Source organism: Gymnogyps californianus, chromosome 19 (assembly GCF_018139145.2).
Source record: "Gymnogyps californianus isolate 813 chromosome 19, ASM1813914v2, whole genome shotgun sequence".
Lineage (NCBI taxonomy): Eukaryota > Metazoa > Chordata > Aves > Accipitriformes > Cathartidae > Gymnogyps > Gymnogyps californianus.
Window position 1 is genome coordinate 10,150,544 of NC_059489.1, and position 24,940 is coordinate 10,175,483.

The following is a 24,940-nucleotide window of genomic DNA, read 5'->3' on the forward strand; positions in this document are numbered from 1 at the left end:
TGTACTGTGGATTACATCGTTAATACATTTCTCCAATCTGAAATAATTGTGTAAGTTAATATAGACATCTAGATTTTCTAGAATGTAACAATGGAAATCGAATGTTTATTTTTGCTTTTCATTGCTGTCAAGCTTTTTGTATGTATAGTAGTTTTTATAAAGAATCTGACAGTTTTACAAAAGTGATTTAAAATTTTTTCAATAATTGTAAAATATTTCCTATTGTATTATTTCATTCCGCTGCATCTCAGTTAGGAGAAGGCATGTTTAAGTAATTTTTTTGGTTGCTTTAAAACTAGAGAATTTAAATCTTTGGAGTAGCTTGTGTTAAAATGCACACAGATATTGATTCTGTACTCTCTCTATATGGACATTTATTTTTCAGTGTGTATATTGCTGGCTTTCCTCAGTATACACAGCCAATGATTGATCATTTAGTTAACATGAAGATTAACCACTGGGATAGGTAAGTTCATGAAGTCTAATTATTAATATCCAGGAACTGACTGTTCTGCATATCATGCTTTCCTAGGTTATTTTTGTAAATTTTACTTATATTAGAGTTTGCAATAGCATTTGACTGAAGGAAACTGGACAAGTAGCAGCTGATGTCGTCTGTACCTCCCTAGCATATTGTCACTTAGAACATGTTTATGAATTTTGTCTTTTTGCCATGACCTCAATCTGTTAATAGATTAATAAAGCACATTTACACGGTATATAGTATATGTGAGGGGTAAACACCATCACCATACAATTATCATAATTAAAGTAGATTTCATGCATAGAGATGGTGCTTAGTCATATTCAGTGTTCATGAAGATTAAAATGTGTACATATAACACAAATGAGATTATATCAGTGCTGATAATAGTTTGCATCATGAGAAATAATAATAGTTTACTGTAGTGTCCCTGCCAATGCATAGAATGAGCCCTCAGGTTCTACCATCCACACTTATGTTTTTCTTTGTCTTTTTCAGCAATAAGTTCTATTCATATAGCTAAAAGCTAGCTGTAGGCTGTTTGGTCCACTGTTTTGTTTTGTTGGCTTTTTTTGAGGGGGGGAAGCATAGGATGGACAGAGAATACTGTAATTTTTAATATTGCTGGGGTCTTTATTTTGGTCAGGGACAGGAGTCCCTTCCTGACATTTTTTTTTTAATACATTACTTCTACTAAATTGCTAACCCAAAACAATCCAAAAATGCTTTTTTACATCTTCAGTGTTATTCGAGAACTTTCAACCAAAGCTCTGCATAACCTTACTCCACGGGCTCCTGAATACATGGCGAATGTGGGTAGGTAACAAATAAGTTCTGCATAGCATGCCATATCAAGCGTTCTAGCTTATGTAGCAAAAATGTATTAAGATTTAAACATGCACCATGACTTAATAAAAATTAAGATTTCCCCTGCAACTTAATACAGTGTAGTGACACTAATAGCTTTACCAGTTTGCAGATTTTATGCAAAAATTATAAAATACTGCCAGATCTTTTTTTATCTGGGGACTGGACTTCAGTTATCTGGCTACACTGGACCCTACCAGTTCCGAGATGAATAAATGGGTGTAGTTCTGTTGCAACAATTCAGGCAGCTAGCCCTCAAATTCCTGGCTTTTGCTCTGTTGATATGGCTTTGATGTCGTAAAGGGTGGGGGGATCTGTTTTGTCTTGTCCAGTCTGACATCTTCAGAAGAATTCCTTTTTGACTGTTGTATGTGTAATCAAATGTTTTGTAGCATGAATGCAGGTTCCTTTGCTTGGCCCACTCAAGATTCTGAGGATGTACTAGCTGCTTTTTAATACGGCTGAAAGACAGCAGCTGACACCCAGGTGAATCTGTAGTTACAGATCTTACCTAGGCTCCCTATAGTGGACTAGGAAGGTGGCGGTTTATATGGAAGTAAAATTCCATGGAAGTACAAGCCTCATTTCCCTTACCGCTCAGCCAGCCCAATGCCTAATAGCAAGTATGTTATTTTATTTACTCTGAACAGGGAGGTAGTTGTGAGTACAAAATTTCTTGGTGTGGTTTAGTATGCTTTGTCAGAATTTACTTATATTTTTAAAACTTGGTTTTCATATCATGGGCAGGATATATTGGCCTGACTTTCCAGAAATGGTTTTCCCATGTTATTTCTAGGCAGACATGATTACATTTAGAACTGTGATCTGTCACTTTGCTTTGTTTAAAAAAAAAATAAATTATTTAATCTCTTTCAGTTTTGCCAAGACTTCTGCCTTTATCAGTGGGCACAGATCTGCACACACGCCACGGGGCAATTCTTGCCTGTGCTGAGATCACCCATGCACTGTGCAAACTAGCAGAAGAGAATAATAGGTATAAATGCAAGATTATCTTGACTATAAATTTTCCTTTCATGTCTGGTCTATTGAAAGCTTCTTGAGTATAATTATGGAAATCTCCATCTTACTGAACTTCTTTTCCATTGAATTTTTGTTTGTTTTGGTCAGTCATGCCAAGCCTTCACATTTTATTCGGTGATGTTCTGAACTTAAGTATAAATTCGTCATCAGGAAAGTGAGATCATTTGCTGCCTTACTTGGAGAGTTCAAAGTTGTCATTTAAATATGGATTAAACCCCATTTCCCCATAAGTATGCTGTCTTCCTGGTGAAGGGGCAGTCTTTCATCTTCAGTGTTAGAGAATTACCTCCTCAAGCAGCTTGTTGAGTTGGACTGATCTAGTTGTCACTGCTGAATGCTGGTCCAGATATATATATATGGGTGTATGTGTGTGTACACACACACGTTACATATAGGTGATGTAGCCAGAATAAATGACAAAATTATTTGGAGGTGTCTTTGTTTTAATGTTGTGATTAAAGAAATGAGTCATTTACCTTTTCTTTCTTTCACAAGAATCACACGTGAAAAATGGTTGAAAACCTTTATTGCAAAAACTAGAATTTGGAAGTTACGTTAGCAGTAGAATTTTATACTAGTGTGACTTAAATTGGGATGGGCGACTATTTAAGATCAAGGCAGTGGAAAATAAGACTCCAGAGTGCAAACTTCACTGAAAATAAATACAGTTCTGCAGGAGTCGTAGATATATGTACGCTGAAGAAATATATTTTAAAAAACCAGACAGACTTTATGGGTCATTTTCATTCTAAAAGTTGGATAATTACTTTCTGATTAACCTTTTTTATTTTACTTCTGAGAACATTCTGATGCAGTCATACAAAGATATCTAAAGTGGTGACATCTAACAAATTTGATGATGTCATAGTTTGTACAAGCTAAATATACTGAGATTAATTCAAATAATAGATATCAAAAGTGTGCACTGATTTTTATGGCTTTAATTATTGGGAATTGTATTCGCCAGCAGTGTTAATCTGAAGAGTTCCCTGTTCAAGTAAGTTGAAAAGTTAGAGAAAAAGACGGAGAGCATTTTTAGTAGTAGGAAATACTTGAAATTGATGGAAAAATCACAGAAGTGTTGGAGTCAAAATACAACTGAGCTGAGAAGAGTTGTCGGTGTATTACTGATTATAATGTTATTAGTAAGTGACGCTAATATTTTATAGTCCTTTAAGAATGAGTTTGCTACATGATAAGGAAAGAACTTACGTTATTATGTTTGCTGAACTATTTAAAATTAAATATTGCATATTTCTGTTGAGCATAATTTGGAAATCAAATGATTGTTTTTCTCTTTGAAAGTACAATGAAGTCATGGAAGAAAAATTATTTATAGCGTGATTAGGAAACCAGTCTTAAAAATTTTGTATACCTTTACAGATCTATAACATATTATTTCAATGAAAAGTCATTGGAGGGACTTAAGCAAATCCATCAAGAGGTTTGTAGCAAGTATAAATGTATCTTTTAACCTGGTATGTTGTATTATTTTTAAACAAACATTTACAATTAAGACAGCTGTTCTCCGCCTTCCTCTTCCCCTTGCCAAAAGTAAACAATCTCACAAATACAAATTTGGACACACGCTGCAGACTGACTGATAGCTAGGTGTCCTTGACCATGGGTCTCACGCCGGTATAATTTTGTATTTGGTCCCTTTCTGTTCTGCCAGCTTCTTAGCTAAACCACTTTCTCTGATGCTGTCAGTTACGCTTCTGAAATACTGCATGGGGTTTGGCTTTGTTTTTCTTTCCCCTTCTGTTTCTTCTCCCTTTCTGTACATCACTGACAGGCCTTGCAGATAGATGTATGGCTGTTGCCTTAATGTGACCATGCTCAAGAGAGATCTCCTAGTGAGTCCATTCTCTGTCCTTTCTATTCTTTTTTTAAATTTTATTGGGATTTCATTGCTAAATCCTGATATCCATAATTTACCTGTTTATAGACCTTGGAAGTCATATTCTGTATTTCAACTGATGCATTGTCTTTATCTCTGCTTACGACAAATGAAGTCTTGTTGTGCTCATAGCAATTTAAAATGCTTCTACGGAGATAATTTTGCCTAACTTGTCCCTTTAATTTTAAGTCATCCCATGTTGTTGTTTTTTTTTCTTTTGGCTCCTATTTCTTCACCTTATGGAACAGACAATACTTCAGCGGTCAGGCTCCTACTCGTTTTCTGCAGTATCTGTAGTACCTTTAGTCCCAGTTCTGAAGTGCTAAAGCTGTCAGGCTTCACCATTTACCCATTATGCTTTAAAGCACATAGGTGCTTGCTTAAGTCTGTGCATAGGTGAAAGCTGCTGCCACAGGTTGAAAAAGCATCTTTGTCCTTGTTTAACTTTCTCATGTTGAAATGCCTGAAAGCTTGATCAGCAGTATCTATACTGTTACAATGGCCTTAATTTGTTACGATACTTTCCAGTTTCTGCTGTTGTCTGTTCTTATAATTAATCTGCAGAGTTATTGTAAACTCCTTCTTTTTAAAAATCTGGGTTTGGGGGTTTTTACTACATAGAAATTTGATAATCTCTGTTTTTTGAAGATGGCCTACTGTAATGTTAAGAATGAGATAATATTTTTCAGTCACATTTGAACTTTTGTTTAAGTTTTTTCTGTTTAATCTGTAGCTAACAAAGTTATTTTCAGTTTTCAGACAATGCAGTATGTCATCATTTTAAAAGGGCCAACTGTGGAAAGCAAATGTGTTTAAAAAAGCCGAACTAGCTTTCAGGCTATGTGCAGGAGCAGCTAGGATTTGGAATTAAGAAAATTAGTGCTTTATGAATGTGTTAAATTGATTTTTCTTTGAATGTAAAATTCAAATGGATATAGAGAGGTTTTTTTAAAAAGATTTTTCCTTTTAATTTTATTTTTAAAATAATCCAAAGTGTTGCATAGCTCACAGTATATAGACATTGCATGCGAGGAGGAAAAATGAAAACACTTGTATCAAACAAACTCTGCTAATATTAATGTTTGTTGCCTTTTTTCCCCCCCCAGCTTTGCAGTCGTCAATTGTACAGGTAAGAAAATGGACGCAAAAAAATTATTTTTTGTATTGGAAAGTATCAATTAGAAGTAATGCAAACAGTAGGATCCTAGGGGGTTTTTTTGGTTTGTACAAGGTAGCTACACCTACCATAGACTGCCAGTCTCTCACAGTTCATCAGAATGCAAGCCCATGCATTCTTTTGGCTTTGTCTACCTATTACAGAGGCCGATGTCGTTTTATAATGGTTGTGGTGTTCAGGGAGTGCGACTCACAGGCATGTTAGATTAATGGGAAAGTGGTAAGTACTGGTCTCAATATTGTGATAGAGACAGTTAAAGAAAGGAAAGAATGTGAAACAGAATATGCTCACTAATCCATGGCTTCAGCAGTGTGTAATGGATTTCTTTCCCATTATTCACCTGTACTGTAGTACTTGTGTGGTTCAAATAGGTCTCTAGAAATGACCTTTAACTAATAAGTTAATGAGTCCAAAATTTATTTATTTATTTTTAAAGGAGCTTCTGTCTAAATTCTAGAATTACTTTCTTCATCCTGTGTAATGAGTAGGCCAGGAGTATTACAAAAGGTTCAATGCAATTTTTCTACTCTTGCGCCAAAGAAAATGTAAATGAGTTTTCGCTGAGTTGTTTTTCATTTCCTATTTATTGAAGCTTCCAGGAAATAAAGGGAGTTTGCCTAAGTAACTGTTAAGTAAATGTGAATTAAAACTGGTATGTAACTTCAGAGTTTGTTCCTAAATTTAAGGAAATCAAAACATAATTAATGACATGTATTCCCTAACAATTGTATATGCAAATGAGGGTTTTTTTCTGCTTTAACTGACATTCTTTGAGCTTTTGGGCAGTTTAGTTCACTTCTTTGCACATGACATATCTGTAAACCTTAAGTAGTTTTTTGTGTAATTATTAATTATAATTTAAAGAATTTTTATGTAACTTTTTGTATCCTGAAACTTTCTGAAAAAAAGTAAAAATTTACTACTTGAGGGTCGCACATACTGGTGTGAAACTTCTACTCCAAAGTTAGCTTGTACTGGCGGATGGTTTTAATGCTGATACTGTATATTAGTGTCTTTGTGGGTGGCTGTCTTGGCTCCCATAAATTCTTTAATGTCAGGGTGGAGCTTGGGTGTAATTTGTTTTTGTCATAATATGCACTTCTTGCACTTAATGGTATTTATAAGATGCCTACAGAAATGTTTTCATTCTAGATAAGACTTCTAATTCAACTCCAAGCAAAATTGATTCACTGCTGTTTACTCTAATACTTAGGCTGAGACAGAGATGTCTACTGTAATCCATATTTTAAAATATCGGTATGCATAAAATATTTTAAAATAGGACAAGAAAAATAAACTAGGTTATAAAAACAAACCAGCAATTTGAGTATTGCTGGGCAAGCAGTTAGTGAAACAAGCCAAACTTGTTTCGTGATGAGTAATTATTGCACATAATATTCCAAAGATTTCCATTTGAGAAATTGCTACTGGGAATTTTCGGTGTAACAACATCTTGTAGGAATGTTGAAAACCTGTGTGTTTTATTTGTGTTTCTAGTTTTTAAACTGCATTAACAAAAAGCATCATGCCACATGTCTCAACTGTTTATTAGATATTTTGCTTTTGCTTCTGGCAACAAAATAGCTGTCTTTTTGTGGACCGAATGGATTTTAATGCTTTGATCGAGCTGTTTTCAGAAATTGTGTTGGCCTGTGGGAAAGGGAAAAGGAAGTAAAGTGTAAAAATGCTGTGATTTTTTTTTTTTTTTTAATTAAAGTTGTAATTTATAAATTTTAAGCTGGAAAATGGGTCTTGAGTTTCTTGATTGTCTAATGCTTAGGATTGCATTGAATCCATAAGTACCTCAAGTCAAAAAAGATAAAGCCAAAGTGCTGTAATGGAGACCTTCATTTAACTAACCGTCTTGCTTTGTTTAGCAGCTCTTGTAATGTCTTTAACCTGATTTTGAATGATGGCCATGAATTATGGCAGACAGGACGCAGTCCAAGTTTTGAGTTATACTGCACAGTCTCTCAATTTTGAGTATGCTTGAAGCAATCAAATTAGTTTATGTTAATGGTAGAAAATCCTGTCCTCTACTGTATTAACATTTTTTTAAAAATGCAAGTATCTTTCTGTCTTCCTGTGTAAGTCCTTTTCTGGGTTTACCATAGTACACTGAAAAAGGAGAATGCAAGTCCGGGCACATCAGTATGTACTTCCTTCCATTAGTCTTGATTCTGACACATTTGATGCACTAGTTTGTCTTGAGGAGCTGGTTGGTGTAAGCATTTGCATGTGCACTTCCAGTTGAGTATTGTGCAGGGAGCCTGATTTTCTGTATTAAATGGGCACTAGTTATAGCAAGTCATATGCAAACCATGCCACTTAAACAGAGTATTTGTCCGTGGTGCCTGTTTTGTGCTGTACAGGTTATAGAGTTATAAAAATTGAGCTATATTTTATTTGCTTTAAACATTACTTTTATACCTAAAAACCTAAGATGAAAACTTGCGGCATTTGTTGCCTTAAGCTGTCTTACTTGGGATAGGAAGTCAGTCTGCCAGTTTAAACATGGTGTTCAGCTTGATCTATATTATGCTTCCAGTGAATCAGCACGGTTAGTATCTTTTTTTGGTAGCAGATATATTTCTGTAGTGCATCTAAGACCTTGTACTAGTTCTCAATATGAAAAGTCCTCAAGAAAAAAGTATTTTTAATAGTAGTTTTGCTCTGATCTCATTCGCGTAACATATGAAGAGACTGGCTGCGTGTATTACACGGTCAGCTATGTGAGACCAGCAATTTTAGGTTTTTAGAATAGTAGTCAGTGTAAGTTGGACTGTCATCTTCAGAGTTTCAACTTTTCCAAAAGAGTAAGGTAGCCCGTAGGTGTTGACAGATGCTAGGCAAAAGAGAAACGCATCTCATTTCAAAGACCTTTAAGGTTGCAACTAATCTTGATGGTTTCAGGGCAAATGTGTTTCTTGGCAGTCATCTACGTAAAAGAGTTTTTTAGGCATATTAACTTAATCAGCAAATAATTCCAGCCTTGCAACAAAGCTCATCTTAACAATTCTTCCAAGTTTAAATTATTTTTTGCATCCAGTAGCATGATGACTGTAGGAGATCATGCAATACTATGTTCTGAAGAGTTATAAGGTGAAATTCTTGTGCTACTAACTGAAGTCACTGGGAAAACTCTTACTTCCATAGAGCCAGGATTTCACCTGTAGTCTTCTGGTGTTAGAGTACAATATAAAACATGTACAGTCAGCATATGAATTTACAGTAACCTAAAAATAGGTGTTTGTCAGCTTAGTATAGTTTATTCTCTGCGTCTTCAAGGGATGACCATAAGAGCTTTATTAAATACACAGACTTTCTCATCTATGCTCAAAGGTATCTCTTTCCTCCTCTATGTACCTTGTGATAAAGCCATTTTGTACTTCCAAAGCCCAGTAAGTGTACAACCTGGACCTTTTAAGATACCTCAATTCTATTTGGGACAAAGAGTTCCCATGGAAAATAATGGGTTACTATTCATGTGGAGATGAAAATACTTATTCAGCAGGTGTTCCTAGCTTCCTGGAAACTGAGTATTTGCAATTGAATCTCTTCAGCTATTCCAGTAGTTTCAGCTTCAGCTTCAGATGTTTATGAAAACGTAGATGCTATTCAACTCTGAACAGCTTCAGTTACTGTTATTTTTATAATCTTAAAGATGAATTCTGAACTTCTCACAAAAAGCAGGTTTTAAATAATTTTTAAAAAATTTACAAAAGTACCTTGAACTTCTATATGCACTGAAAACAGCACTGTCATTGGTTCTGATTAAGGCCTACATAATTTTAAAATAGATACCAGCATTCTTAGGTCAGTAATCTTAATTCATCGGTTCTACAAGGGATTATACATTTTGATTATATTTTCCACAAATAAATTTTGACTCATCCTAAGATGTTTCTAGGAGAGAAGCATTGCTGTGGAACTACACATAGGAAGGAACGCTTAGGTGCTCATGGAACCTGGGCACTGCATCAGTCAATTTACAAATTGAATTAATAATTAAACCTTGAAACAGGTACATCTAATAATGTGATGCAACTTGTGGATGTGTCTTTGGAAGAAAAAAGAGAGAATACTGACTGTGCAGCAAAATTCAGAATCTCTGAATTAGGTAGATCCGTATCTTTTTAATTTAGTGAAATACTGTAGAGTGAGATAAAGTTAATAGAAAGATGCGCATCATGTTTGACAAACTAAACACTGACTGAGGAAAGATCTAGGATTATGATAGAATTCTCAGTTCTTAAAATTGAAGTATGTATGAGCTGTGGAAAGGGGAAAAATTTTAGATATATTGATGGACATACTGTGATGTCTAGGCAAGAAATAACTTGAAAAGCTTTGCAGAGAAGAACACATGGTATCACAGTGTCTTCAAAGATAGATTTGATTATAGTTTCTGCATTACGTGGAAATCTTACTATGCAAATCACTGTCACCATTCTTCATTCTTGCACAGGGACAATCCTCAGTGAAGCTCTAAACTCTGAAATTAAATTGAGTTGATGTAACGCCAAAGGAAGGGATAGCTGTCAAATTATTAACATAAGAGTAGCTTTAAGTGGCCTGACTTCCTTATTGGCAGTGTGAAGAAGCAGAGAAGAGCAGCCTTTATGACTCAGTTCTTGCTTTGTAGTTTGAACAGAAGTCCGTATCTGAATCCTTGCATCAGCAGACTCTGTTGCACACCAAACAAATTTACAAGATCATTATTTTATACTCGTTTGCAGTAAGACAACAGACAAAAGGCAAGGAATGGGTGAGGACAAAATGAAGGGAAAAGAAATGTTGAAGAGGTAGCAAGCCTTGCCACATCATTCTTCTATTTTTACTGCTGTCTCGACTCCTTGCATCACTTCTTTGTTTTCTAATTTAAATTTTTTAGAAGCTGGAGAGCAGACAACATGGCAGGAAGGTGGAGTAGAAAACACAAAGACCTTATCAGCATGGGGATGTGGAATCTGTGCTTGCTTCCTATGATGATAAACTGAGTTGTGGATTATTACATTGAGCTTAATATATTGATTGTCGGAAGCAAAAGTTTCCCAATTAAAGGAAGTGCTGATTTATGGCAAATGAGAATATTGTGGAGTTGGCGTCTCTGCATTACCTGAAAAACCAATGAAAATGTTGAGCAGTCAGAAACTCAGTGCATGTTACAGGAGGCACCTACTTGTATGGAATGGAAAAACTTGTTTAAAATGTTTAGGCTTTTGAAGCTTATATAAAAGGATAAATTGGAGAACAAAGTTCTAAGAGTTGTTAGGGTTGCTAAGTTTGCCTTCTGAGCATAGCTACTAATTTTATTGTGGGGAAGGAGGAGGAGAGGAGGGAAGAAAAGGTTTTTAAAAAAAAAAACAACCAAGCAAATAAACAAAAAAGCCTTTGTTGTTCCTCCCCCTTGCTGGGAGTTTCTGCCAGAGCACAGCCATACAAACAGGTGATTAAGGGTTTGGCACACCTCAGGGTGGAAATAGTCCAGCAGAAGTGAAGGGAGACAAGAATAAGGAGTCGAGGGAGGAAATATCCAAAGGAAGGGCAGGGGTCAAAGGTTCATAAAATGGAAGAATTAAGCCACAGAGGGTGACACTGAGCAGAACACCCCAAGCAGTGCTCACGGCACCTTGGGGATGTCCATGTAACCAGCAGACATTGCTCAGCAGGGTGAGGAGACGTCTCTGCCCAGAGACATCAGAGGCTAAGGAATGGAAACAGGCCCTGCCATTTCCAGGACGCTTCTCCCTCTCCCCACTGTCTGCCCAGTTCATACTTTCTCCTCCTAGTGCTGTCAGTGGCCAGGCTAATTTTCAGACAGGATAACTGGGCTGGATAAGCCTGAGGTCTAAGCTGGTGAGACCATCCTTATGTAACACACACTTACTTCATGAGGGTCTGAAGCATCTTGAGCCGTTTGTTTCTCTCCCTTTTCTGATGTGTTGGAAGTTTTTAACCCCTCGCTTGTGGTGGTGAATGCAAAATCACCTGGAAGGGGCTTTAGCAGGGAGGGGAAGGGTGAGAAACTTCGCTAGGAAAGTAAACTAGTTAACATTTGTGAAAATGGGAACTGGTGAGTGAAGTTTCTATTTAATGTTCCAGAGATGAAGATTTTGTTAAAAAATTGCATGTAATTGCTTTTCAGTTGTGGAAGTCAGAAGCTCATAGAGGCTGTATGACTGAAAAGTCCTGTGGCAAGTCCCACAGGTTTGGAATGCTTCTGAAGCAAGTGAAAAGAAAAGCAGAATGAACTTGACAGTCTTTTATTATTCACATTAAAAATTAGAAAGACTGGGACCGCATTTTTGCAAGAAGAAAGTTAAATATTCAGGAAGGTTTTGTATAAATCATGCTGAAGTCAAGACAACAGTTGATTTAAAAAGCAGTATTTTAGAGTTGGTCAAATACAAAACTGCAGGTATTTTGTAATCTGCTTTCATTCTGAAATGGGTTTGAGTTTTTTTTCCTCACTAGGCAATGCACTCAGATTGCTTGTGGTAGGTTATTCTCTGAAGGCTCTGTTTCTGCTTTGCAGGGGTTTAGGTGGAGAACTGATGAGACCAGCTGGTAAGTATCACAGCTGTGGTGTGGAAGCAGAAAATGTGCAGTAATGAATTCTTCTGTTTACTTTTTTCCAGTTTGTTTTGCATATATTATGTTGAATGCATAAATAAAGTATGCACAGTAATTAAAAAAATACAAAGTTTGGAGGCCAATCAGAAGACAGGTACACCAGAACATTGGTTGCTAGCACACTTGTGAATAACTCTGTGTAAGAGCTGGAGATAGTTCTTGGGTTTGTCACACATTTTCTCGTTCCGTTGTTGCACACAGTGAACTTTCTTCAGGGTTGAATTGGCTTCCTTCATCGATTTACTCAGATTCCTCTCCAGAAGAGATATGATCTGTCCATTAAGACAGATGCCATCATGTAACTAATGATTTTATCGTAATACATGTGTGCGCAAAGGTGAAGAATAAAGACCATATAAATAACAGTTTGTGGAAAGGGTGGTATCACAGAAAAGATGATGGGTTGTTCACATGGATTTTGAAGATTTTTATATACAGAACCACTGTAAAAAGGAAGGGCATTGCAGGAAAAAGTATCCGTCCGGGTAGCCTGGGTGCAGAGGGAAATGACGCCAACTTGAGTTTCCTGCTCATGGGTTGAATGAAGGAAGTGCTACGTAGCAGATTCCGGCTTTGAAGATGTGAAGCCATCCAAACTTAGTGGGTAAAGGAGTTTCAGTACCAAGATGGAAGAGTGATCAAATAGAAGGGGTGAAGGGGGCAAGGGGATTTCTGCAGTCTTTGAATGAGTTTACAGTCTTGTGACATGATAATGCAGGCTGAAAGAATAGGTAGGTTTTTGTAATATGTTTTAGCTTTTAAGCAGCTGAATATTTCATCGTTTTGGAGAAGTACAAATGACAGTATTTTGGCATGATACAACTGTGTAGGTGGAATAAGAGAAGAATTGAAAATGTTCCACAAATTGCCTGCATGTCTAATGAAGATGATGATCTCAACCACAATAGAGCATAAAGAAGTGTAGAGAACTAAGGAGGAACCCTAGGAGACTTGGGTTTAGTCACATTGTACTTAACCTTGTCTGTGAATAAATATTAGAACAAAGAAGCTGACGTACAATGTTGAATGGAGTTTGAGCACAGGGAGCCTGATTGTGTGACATTACCATAGTGAGGACTGAATTCAAGAGTAGATTTGGAGCCCAGTAAGTTGATTATAAATGAAGAAGAAGATGAACTATGTACAGAGCCCGGAGTAAGATTCAAAGATTAAATTGTGGGAGGAGAGGAAAACAAAAAGGTGGCATTATATAGTAGCTTGTTCTGTCCTCTCCCTCCTCTCCATCAATGCTCCACCAACTCTAAAGCAGTCAAATAGCGAGTATGGATGTATACCGATCTGTTTTATTTGAACCGATCACCAGGAGGTGAAAGATATTGTATTCCTTAAGTGCTGAGTTTTCATTTGAGCAATGCAGTCAATCTATTGTATAGTAAAAGTTTACAGTGTTTACTGTGTTAATCTCTATTCCCCAAAACAGCCCTGAAACACGAGAAAAATAGTATTCTGAAGAGGTTTTGTAAGCTTAAAACTCATTTAAGTTTATAGATTTAAAATAATAAGGACTTAATTATTAAAATTACATTTTCTCATATTCCAAGTGTCAAAGGAAATAAAGCTGCATCCAGTTTTATAGCTCCTAGCTCTGTGCAGTGAAGAGATGCCACTCCTTGAAGGTCCAAAAAAATGCTAATAAGAAGTAGGAAAACCTTTCATATATGTTTGAATAGTTTTTTAGTGGCTGTAGTATTATCTTTGTCCAAGTTGGTTTACTATCAATGATACTGATATAGAAACAGAAAGGTGGATAATATGTACATATGCATCTTAAATGGCAGAGGGGGAAAAACATACCACCAAACAATGGATTTCCATGAATGATGGGACTAACTCATGTCAGAGAACAGTTACTGCATAGTAGCTTTATGTAAGAACCACAAGTGTAATTTCCTTTCAGTTTCTAATTTCACATATTTTGGGCTTCTAGTTGCAAATTTTCTTCAATTTAAAATTAATGCTGATGTAACTTGATGTGGTTGTATCTTCAAAATTGCTGCAATTTTTCTTTTTATTTATTTATCCAGTTATCAAATTTATTTTCTTACAGTCTGCACTTTAATTGAAAAGTTGTCACTATCAAAAATGCCATTTAGAGGAGACCCAGTAATTGGTATGTCATATTTTAAATAACCTTCCATTATCTTCGTAGTTATTCATTAAGCTAAAGTATTAATGAATGATGTTTTTCAAAGCAGCAAGATTAGTGAGATTGGGTGACCTAACAAATAAAAAAATATCAAAAAGATACACAAATACTTGTGTATGTATCACCACAAACAGATGGTGATGTTATTTGAAGATTTGTTTTGTAGCTGTTTACTAATTTTTTTTTTCTGTCACGTTTTCAGCATCACCAGATGCAGTGTTTGCGCTATGTACATTCGTAAACTAAACCAGAATAGCTATACTAATTGAGAATCACAACCTTGTTTATTTTGGAAAACCAAGGAAATATGTCAATATGTATAATTGCTGGTCTTCGTAAAAAATAAAACAGAGAATGCTGAAGTTCAGAAAGTAAGAAAAATTAATACCATTGATGTTCCTTACTATTTCAGGTGGCTGGCAGTTCTTAATAAATGACAGTCTAAGAAGTCTCCCTCTTGTTTCAAGCGCTGCACGACAGCATATAAAGGTACAATAGTTCCTCCTTCTTCATGTGGTCACATTAAATACAGAATTAGAAATATTTTTGCTTTTTGTTGGTGGATTATTTTCCATGGAATCTAATTGGTTCTTGAATGTTTGTTTCTTAGATTGGTAAGAAGGGTTATTTTTAAAAAAAAACCCTGAGTTCCTCAAAATTCAAATAGACCTTTTTGGTTAATACTTGAACAGCTATCACAAAGGTTGTTCTTGTACGTACCTTTGGACAAAGTGATTGACAGGTGCTGGCATTGACAGTGGGCTGGCAGTTAGTAGTCGCTGATGGTTGCTTGAAGCTACTTGCTGTCGGCCATATAGTTACATTGATATGATATTTTGTGTCTGTTTTGGTGTACCTGTAATATATGTAAGATATGTTGATTTTGGTAGTTTCAGAGAACTTTTTTGAGAATTAAAAAGAATCTGGATGATGTCCTCAGGCCTGACGTACTGAGGGTGCGTTTGTTAACAGTGAGAATGTTGGTGTGATCAACCAGAGTTATTCAGGACAACGTGCTTAAATTTTCCATTAAACTCTGTTGCAAATCCTTTTACTGTGCTCTTGAGCTACTCTAATTCTGAATATTAAATCCATTGATGGCTATGTTTCATGCTATTTTATGTATGTGATCTTAACACCTCCAGTTATTTGCCTTAATTTTCCCGAGTAATACCATGACAGTTTGATCTTGTGCTTTTAAAGGCTTTACCAAATTATAAAAACAATTTTTGTCTGCCCTGTTAGAGCCTATAGCCATCACAGAGACAATTTGAATATAACATATTGTGTTCATTTTGTTAGGTTTTAAAAATAAGATAAAAAGCCATTGCAAGTATCTGGTAGCTCATCTTTTAAAGTCTTCCTTGGAAGACAGAGTAGACTAGAATGTATCCAAATCACTGAAGAAAATTAAAAGATGAAATTTGAATTCTTGGAATATTCTTTTGGCATTAGCAATTTATTCAAAGAATTTGTATGTCTTATAACTGGAACTTCTAAACCAAGCTTAGAAGAATTAATTATAGACTTTAATTAATATTAACCAAACAAGTCAAAATTCTCTAATGTTGAGTGAAGTATGTTTAGTAAATGTCAATTCTCACTTGATTTCTGTATATGTTTTAGAGAGAAGTAATTTTAAGGACAATGCTTAAGACACTGAAAAGTAATCTTTTTTTCTGACATACAGTATACTCTTCATGTACTTCACGCATTTAAGGTGAAGACCATTCTCTTCAGGAAGTGAAGGATCTGAGCAACCTGATCTAGTTGAAGATGTCCCTGCTTATTGCAGGGGGGTTGGACTAGATGACTTTAAAGGTCCCTACCAACCCAGACTATTCTATGATTCTATGATCTACAGCAATTAGATAATTCTGTATATTTTGCTACTATAATGCCTGTGGTAGTTAGAATATTATTTAGATGAATACTGGTTTTCTTTCAAGTCCTTGATTTTGCATAGAGAACAAGTCTAAGGTGTCTTTGAGGGTAGAATGAATAGGCTGTACAGGATTCCTGTGTTATCATTTAAGATTTCTTGTACACGGAGAACATGAGTATTAATAAGTTTATTGTTGCTATTAATATGGAGTGAACAGTGCATAATTTTTGTACACTCTCAAATTTATTATAATTTCAGTCAGCATTATATTATTAGCTGAAAAGTATAATTCAACCATAAATTTTATGAGAAAACTTGTTACATGCTTTTTGAAATAGCAGCTAGCTGTATTAGTTTTGTGTTCTATATCGGTGACTGAAACCACTCTAAAGATGAGGAGGTTCAGGCATAATACACAACTTTTGATCCTTTTCTAAACCAATTAAGATTAAGACACAAGGATTGTCATACTGGATATTTTGGGTTTTTGTTTATAACCTTCAGTCCATGGGTTTTTTTCTGTGTTTCTTTTCTATAGCTTTCTGGGGAGATATGGTTTGTTTCTTATCAATCTGGCATCAATATATTGAAGATGAAATAATGACTTCTGTATTTTGTAATACTGTGTCATCCTGGAGGTCTTTCAACTGAACTGAAAATACAGTTTATACATTACCATTAATGTCTTAAATACTAATTTAGCTTACTGGTACTTTTGAAGGAGTAAGAGTAGAATCTGTTTTTTTCTGACATAGGTTTCCTGTTCAACTGTTCTTAAACCAGTATTGGGAAGAAATAAAAAGAAAGTAAATGTCAGTAGCTGAAGGGAATGATTTTTTAAAAAAAATCCATTCTCTTTTTCCTTAACCTTTTAATTCTAAGCACAGTTATCATTAAGTATGACCTTAGTAAATACACCAAGTTCACAGTTTTGCCTTTGTTACAGGAGTCTGCAGTCTCTGCACTGGCTGCGCTGTGTAATGAATATTACATCAATGAAAAGGGAGAAGCTGATCCAGCTCTACAGGGTAATGACTCACGTTTACAGTAGAGGCAGAAAATATTGGGCTGGACCTAACTTGCACTTTGGAGGTATTGGATAGAATGGGGAGGAGCATCACTCATTTTAAAGGACCTTAAAATGCTTTAGGAAAGAATGATAAAACCAACTGAAAGTCTAGGAAGTGTCTCAGGGGTTTTGCTTGCTTTAGGCTGGAGGTGAATACAAGGTACCATAATAATGAATATTAGGAAAAGCAGATTGCTTTTCTATTCCATACTGTAAAACAAAGAAGCAAAGAATGTGTGTTTGTGGCAAATCCTAAATTTTAATGAAGTGAGACATTTTCACATGATATTTTGCTAAACTGTATGCCAGAGATTGTGGCTGACTTGAAGAATTGGTTAGGGTTAAGAAGAGAAGAATAGCAAGGACACCCAGAGTTCTTGTAAATGTGCATATGAAACCTCATCTGTTTGGATTTGGATCAGTAGTACAGGAGTACGCTTAAACTTTTGTTAGGGGCATATGAATCAACACCTTTTTTATACTTGTTTTCTTGGACTTTTCTTTGTTTCAAGTATCAAATTGTATCATGTCCATCAGAGACAGATTGCTGGATTGTACAGATAGATATTTTAAGAATAACAACATTTATGTTCTTGTTTTTCTAAATATGACAGTGAAATTACATGTACTTAACAAAATAATGAGTAATCTTCCTATTTTTTGCAATTACTAAGTCATTCCTAAATCAGGTAACAGAATACCTTATTATTTATTTCTATTACGGTAGAATGAACCTGATACCTATGATATTTGTAGTAACATGCAGTCCATGCCCAAAAGAAGTTATGGCTGATACATAAAAGCAGCCTATCTTGATTTTTAAATCTTTTCTATATTGCTAAATCTCTATATTTTTGTCAAAAAAAAAATTCCAGAAATAGCCCTTTCCTTCATGCAGGTTGGCACTGCATGCCTGATTATTTTTGTAGGCAGCATGGGAAGATGCGATACAGTACTGAGGCAGATTAAAAAGAAAACGACCTCAGGAAACGGTAATGTTTTGTAGAGACAGAACACTTTGGGCAGGAGGAGAGAATGCTGAATCAAAGAAAGCAAGCTAAAAATGAGTTGAAAGGTTAATAGGTCACATTTTATGTAAGGATGAAGTTTCAAACTTCTGTAAAAGTGGACCGGAAAACTCAGCCAGATGTCAAAATCAAGAGGGAGAGAGGATCTACTGGAAGAACATGGAATAGATGGCTGCAGCCGTTCTGATGCTGTACTCTTTTAGATGCCTATGAAGCTTAATTGTTTTCTCCTGGATTCTAGGTTAACTTTTCACCTGGCTTGTGCTTGAAGGAATCATGGTGACGTAGCCATGATGGTCTAGGGACATAAATAGATTCAGATTGTAGATGCAGGCAAAATTTTTCATCAGACTTTCTGGAATGATGTAGAGAATAGAATTGTGAGTTGGAAATTTTTCTGTTCTAAAAAATCTATAGTCAGCTCTGTCTTGATTATGTTTTTATTTGGCCTTGTACTGCTCTAAAGCCTCTTCCACACATGGTAACAAAAGTGCCATTATACATGCAAGCATCTTTTAAAAGGAAAAAAAAATTGTGTATTTACATCTCAGTGCCAGTAAAAACTATATATTTCATGACCATTAAATTCTGTATGCTGTGGGATTGAAATCCACTACTAAAAATCCTCCCCATAATGTCTGATATATGCATGTGTGTGTGTAAGCTACAGTGCAGAAGACATTCAATGACAATGCAGGTGCCTTAGATAAGTCAGTTAAAGCAGGTCTAAACATGATTAAGGGGATTAGGGGGAAAAAAAAAAAGGTTTTGGTAAAATTTAACCAGTGTTTCACTATGGCTTGACAGATTAAAATGAAAACACAAATCAAAGATACGTTAGTGATTCGGCATTCTGAATCTGTCCCTGTGACTGCAATTTTATTGAATCACTTCTTTTGCCTCTGTTTGTTTTCACCTTTTTTGTTTTATTTTTTCTGTCTTAATGTGTTCTGGTTTGGTTTTGATGACTTTCTCTTTTAATATTCTTTCAGGATGGGTTGTGTTGAATTAATATTGTAGACACTTCACAGGCCATGTTGTTTTATGAAGCTGAAGACTCTTAGAAGAATATTAACATTTGCATTACCCTCTCTAGCATAATTACTAAGTAGTTATAAGTAAAGAGCTGCTCGTTTGCTAGTTGTCATGTCTTAATTTTATGTCATTTGGCTAAAATGTCAATCTTAAATTTACATCAATCAAAGGGAAGACTGTCATAGTCTTACTGTCTAACATCATCCTGCTGTCTAAGCAAGCATTGCATCTTCCTATGGCCTCAAGACTCTATCTTACAGTCCAGTGGTTTGGAAATTTTTAAATAATAGATGTGCTTATATGAAGGTATTGCTAACCTCTGGACAGGGAACTAGTTCCCTGATGTGAGGAACTAGTTGAGGCATGCCAATTGCACAGGGATTTAAGGGGGGGGGAAGTCAGTCATGAGTTATGATTAATGAGTAGTTTCTTATGGTAACTATTCTTTCTTCCTCTAGCAAATATTGCTCAATCATTTAAATCTTAGATGACAGTAAGCAATGGCACAATTATGTAATCTTCCTAGGATCTCTGATCTTTTTCTTTGAGGATTAAAAAGTGCATATTCAGTTAAAGCGATTAATAAGACCACCTTTCTCCTTTTTGAACCAGAGTTGTGTTTATTGCCGCTATCTTGGTTATTCTTAGAAGCTTTTCTGAGTACCTTGTTTTTCTCTGTGTTTTACAGAAGAGTTTAATATAGTAGCTGAAAAGTCTGGTAAAGGAAGTATTGTCTGTTAGGTCTATGGTAAAGACCACAGTAGAAATATGTAGATAGATTCCTGACTTTTTTTTTTTCTTTTTTTCATTCATCCTCATTTTCTTCTTCATGTCACTTTACTTCATTGTTGAGCCTCCTTTTTCCATACCCAGTTCAGTTTATTCTTGTGCCTTTTGTCTGTGCTACTGTTTGTAGAGCCACTGTCCCCATTTTGTCATGTAACAATGCACAGAATCTGAGCACAGCAGCCCTGCTTCAAAGTTGTCACTTCTTCTTGAGCTTTCTCCTGCAAAAAGCCCAGCTTTATTTTTGTGTCTCTATAAAAAGTGATATGAAATTATCTCATTGCTTAGGTATGATCTGTGTGTGTGTTTAAACCCTGAGTCCAATTAAGATTTTTATGGGGGAAAACTGTCGAATAACTGACCTTCACAAACCAAGAGACATCTCTTTCCTAACACAGAATATTTGTCTGATTATGGAAAATGATCACCTGTAAACATAAGAGAACTTATTTCCCTGTGTTCGCATAGAAATTTGTGCTTATACTTATTCTTTGGATTTTTAAAACATTATAACTTTTTAAAATTGAGAACTTTGTCTTTTCTCTCTCTGAATGGCTAGGATTAGTCTGTCTAAAAATCTGACTTCGTATTTAGAAAATAAGAATTCGTTCATGTAACAGTGAACATCTTAAAAATTTTATCTTTTTTCTGTAGGAAATTAAAGGTATTCTGTATTTTAGTTTAATGAATTATAAAATTTTGTAGCTGCTCTGTTTGGGGGATCTTTTCCTGGTTTATTTTTTTGTTAGCCAAATACATAATGATAATGATGTGGTAGTTGCTTTTCACTCTGCAATTGTGTTTTTTCTAGATGAGCTGGTGACACAGTATGTTTCAGAACTACAAAACACAGAGGAAATGATTCGTTGTGGCTTTTCACGAGCTCTTGGGGCGCTTCCAAGATTTCTGCTAAAGGGCAGGCTCCAACAGGTGAGAAAATACAATCATTGTAATGAGAAGAGGGCACAGGGTATTTTGAATGAAACCTATGATGGTAATCAAATAAATAATAATGATCATAATTAAAGGTCTTTTTGAAAGGGGTTTGGATTCTAATGTACAGTAACTCCAGAAAATCATCATGAGTTTAGCTTGCCATAGATTCAGATAATTAAAGTTTAGTCCTGCTTTAGTAGTGTTAATGGAAAAGCCAGAGATTGAATTATGCCTTTGCTATGGAACATTTGTCCAAAGGGAAAAGTGAGGCATACTGACAAGTCCCGGTGAGAAACCAAAGACTGTTGCCTGCTTGGTTCTCTCATATGTGATTGAGCGCATTTTAAGACAATATCTAAATTTAACATTATTCATAAATAATGCATTGGATTTAAATACCTCAATTTTTATATTTTTTCCAGGTTTTGGAAGGTTTGAAAAAAGTTACCTTAATTTCCCCTGCAGACGTGAGCTTTGCAGAAGCCAGAAGAGATGCCCTAATAGCAATTGCAAAGTATGTTTATCATCTTTATTTTTGTCTAATTTTAATTGTTTCTCTAGAAGTTTTCTCCTGTTCATTCTGCTTTCTGTTGTGAGCTTGTAGCATGATTCTTGAAATCAGTTACACTATGACGTACACATTCTTAGTGCGGGACCGTATGCATCTCCATTATTCAATATATCTTTGATTCAGAGGATTGTCACACATCTGAGGATGGAGTACAACTCTGATGGTGTTGTGTTTTTTTTTTAATCAATTAACTGACTAGCTGGAGTGTATTTTAAAGTTCGCCTTTCTCATGGGCTGCAATTTAGTGAGCTTTAGTGAGGAGGAAGAATATATGTTTTTACCACTTTCTTAATAAGAAGATCGAATTAGTTTAAAGAAGTTGTACTTTTTCTCTAAAGGAATATTTTCGATGTTGACATGCCACAGTGTAGTTAGTATTAATAGAATCATAGTATGTATGCTCTTAAACTGTTACAGTGCAAAAACCCCATGTCTTCAATGGAAAGAAGTTTGTTAATATCAAATTCAATGCACATTGTATTAGTCCTTTGCTCTTCTTGCCTACTTCATTTTAAGGAGAGTTCAGAAACGGACAGGTACTTGAAGCATGTTCCTTTTTGTAGTATTATAGACGTCAAACCAATCTGCTTATCTGTTGGGTTTTTAGCTTTGCCAGTGTTCCTTTAAACCCGAACACTGATCAGAAATCCTCAGGTCAAGTATAACACAGTAGGCTCAGAAATATTCTTCATACTGTTTGTAGCAGATGTTATAGGTCTTTAGAATATTGTATGTCCGGGAATTTTATTAAGCAACAGAACAAAGCTATGATCTTAACGTTTCTCCTTGCTAGTGTTGTGGTTTTTCCCCCCCTTTTTCTGTTTTTAAAGGGTTTGCCAGACAATAGGTGTAAAGGGAGAAGGATCCCAGGAAGAATATGTCTGCAAAGATAACGTTACTCAGATTTATGCTACACTACTTAGTGGTGTGACTGACTACACCACAGACAGCCGAGGAGATGTTGGAGGATGGTAAGATGCCTTACAAACTGAGACTTAAACTTAGCTGTCATGTTTGATGTCTAATTAAAAACTGATGTCTTTTCAAAACCTGTTAGATAGCTCCAAGCCTTTGGAGATTTGAGTATAGCTAGAAATACACTGGGGGAAGAGAAGTAGAAAGTGAAAGGAAAGGCTGACAAGAATTTGTCCCTTGCCTCAGAAGTTAGGAAGATGGGGACTATTGTGTTTTAAACTGAAGTTCAGCCTTATTCTGGTTTTGTGGATGACATTATTTTCTTTTAGTGAATATCAGGAATGTCTTTAGTTGTAAAAAGTATGGAGATTTAAAACATTACTTCTATTTTTTTTGAAATAACACATTTACTCCCACTTGGTGAACTCTCCTATTGTACGTCCGTGTTGTGGGGATTTTTTGCCAGGAGAGGGAGCAGTTGCATAACATGTTAGTGACAAATTTTCAAGGCTAGTGAATCTAACTGAGATGGATAAAAACTTTATAAATTGTGCTCTGCTATTACTGACTCTTTTGTAAGTTTAGGGTTTCAATGATTTCAGCTATGAGATTGCAAGAATAATAAATTATACATCTGTAGGAATGTATCTACTAATGTGAAGTCTATAGAATAGGTATGATTGTCTGTAGCAGTCATATTTTTGTGACATTCTTCAGTCTTCACAGTTCCCTTAATATATAAAGAAGATTCAGTATATAATATTGCATTCATCTGAATGTTCTGTATTTCTTCAGTAACAGTGATCTGAAAAGGCAATTTCTAAATTGATGAACCAAAGCACTATAAAGGCTTATGTCCTTCTTTGGATTTGTGTTTAATTTCTAAAGAAGCTGTAATTGGGGATGTAACATCACTTACTGATTGGAAGTTCCTGCAATCTTTGAATGTGGTAGATGGAGCAGCAACAAAGATTTCATGTTATTCACTTCATCCTGTAGAATTCCACAAGGTAGTTACAGGGTGAGAAAACCATATGAAATATGGATCTTAGAGATCAAATGAGTACTAAGGAAACATAAGGCTTTCCTGTCAGGGTACTTTTCTGCGTGTATTTATGAGCACAAATATGGTCAGCCTGAAGTAGTACTTGTTAATAAAGAGTATTAAATTATCAGAATTCAGAAATAAATCCAGTATCTGCACATTTAAAATAGATTACAATTTTGCTGCTATGTAGAATGCTCAGAGCAGTAACACTTAATCCTTGTATAGAGAAGTCATAAACTAAGTAAATGAATGTGATAAATTAATTTTAGTTGTCTGTTAGTTGTTGGAAATTGATTTTGAGTAAAATGTTGTTTTTGACCAAGACTTCTTAATTTTATTGTCTTAATCCATAATTTTAATTTGAAAATATGCAGATATATGTTACTTTATGTATAGAACCATATCTAAAAGCATCAGCCCTGTTTAACAGTATGGGTAATACTGTTTGTATGGTGTGGTAATGACGTGATAATATATTATTTGACCTGTCTGGCAACTATATGAAGCATCTCAGGGTACAGAGATGCGCGTTCAGGATTGTAAATTAACAACCTGTTGATTGTTCAGATCTAGTATCTGGCTATGCTTTTATTACACTTCAGGCAGGAAGGGGGGAGTGCCTGAAAAGTACTGGTGTGAAATAATTTTGTAGGTTGAAAAGATTTCCTTATTTTCCCAGTTTATTGAAGAAGCTCTTGTCTAACAGTGCTGAGTCACATGAAGGGCTTTGGTGTTTATTTTCAATCATATCCTTGCAGAGTGTTTGTACGAAATAACTGTTTTAGACATTTTTTCAGTCACTATCCTCTTCTTTGAAGGGTGTTTTCAACAGTAGTATATGAACATGAAACATGATTTCCTTTTAGTTTAATTGAGTGGCATCTACTAGATTGTAACTGGCAGCTGAGACTCAGCAGGTGAGGAGGGATAGAGGACTACTGAAATGAAAGGCTCCACACTAGGTATGTTGTGGCTATAGCAAAGCTGGCAGAGCTCACAGATGATGGTTGCGGCCTGTGATGGTAATTGCTGACTTGGGAAGGCTACAATGGGCGAGACGTTAGCTGTACCTTGCAGGGGAGGGTGTGCACTCCTCCTTGCTTGTCGTACTTCTTTCTGTGGCCAAAACAGTCTCAGTCACTTGCTTGCTCCCTCCTCCCTGCTGCAAGCAAAACAGTCCAGTTCTGGAGCATTGGCTGTATTCAGCTTCAGCAGCCATGCGTAGCATGCTGATCCCTGTTCAAATCCGGTATAATACATGATGCCAGGTATGCATTGTGTGAGTTTGGGAGCTTGTTGTATAGGCTTAAATTTCTGGTTATGTCTGTTTTAGAATTCTGTCCTACTCACTCTTGACTTTAGTGTCATTATTCTATTTGGTAGCCCCAGGTTTGC

The 24,940-nt window shown here is 35.6% G+C and overlaps 1 protein-coding gene across 1 annotated transcript in view; it reads left to right on the forward strand.

Moving 5' to 3' along the window:
* TBCD (tubulin folding cofactor D) overlaps positions 1-24,940 on the forward strand; it is a 131,720-nt gene that overhangs the window by 77,602 nt on the left and 29,178 nt on the right. The window contains exons 18-29 of the mRNA XM_050908199.1: positions 386-466; positions 1,227-1,300; positions 2,228-2,345; positions 3,776-3,836; positions 5,399-5,421; positions 12,008-12,039; positions 14,174-14,236; positions 14,685-14,761; positions 17,104-17,185; positions 20,887-21,005; positions 21,434-21,525; positions 22,413-22,553. Coding sequence (XP_050764156.1) covers positions 386-466; positions 1,227-1,300; positions 2,228-2,345; positions 3,776-3,836; positions 5,399-5,421; positions 12,008-12,039; positions 14,174-14,236; positions 14,685-14,761; positions 17,104-17,185; positions 20,887-21,005; positions 21,434-21,525; positions 22,413-22,553 — 963 coding nt within the window. The remainder of the gene's footprint in view (positions 1-385; positions 467-1,226; positions 1,301-2,227; positions 2,346-3,775; positions 3,837-5,398; positions 5,422-12,007; positions 12,040-14,173; positions 14,237-14,684; positions 14,762-17,103; positions 17,186-20,886; positions 21,006-21,433; positions 21,526-22,412; positions 22,554-24,940) is intronic.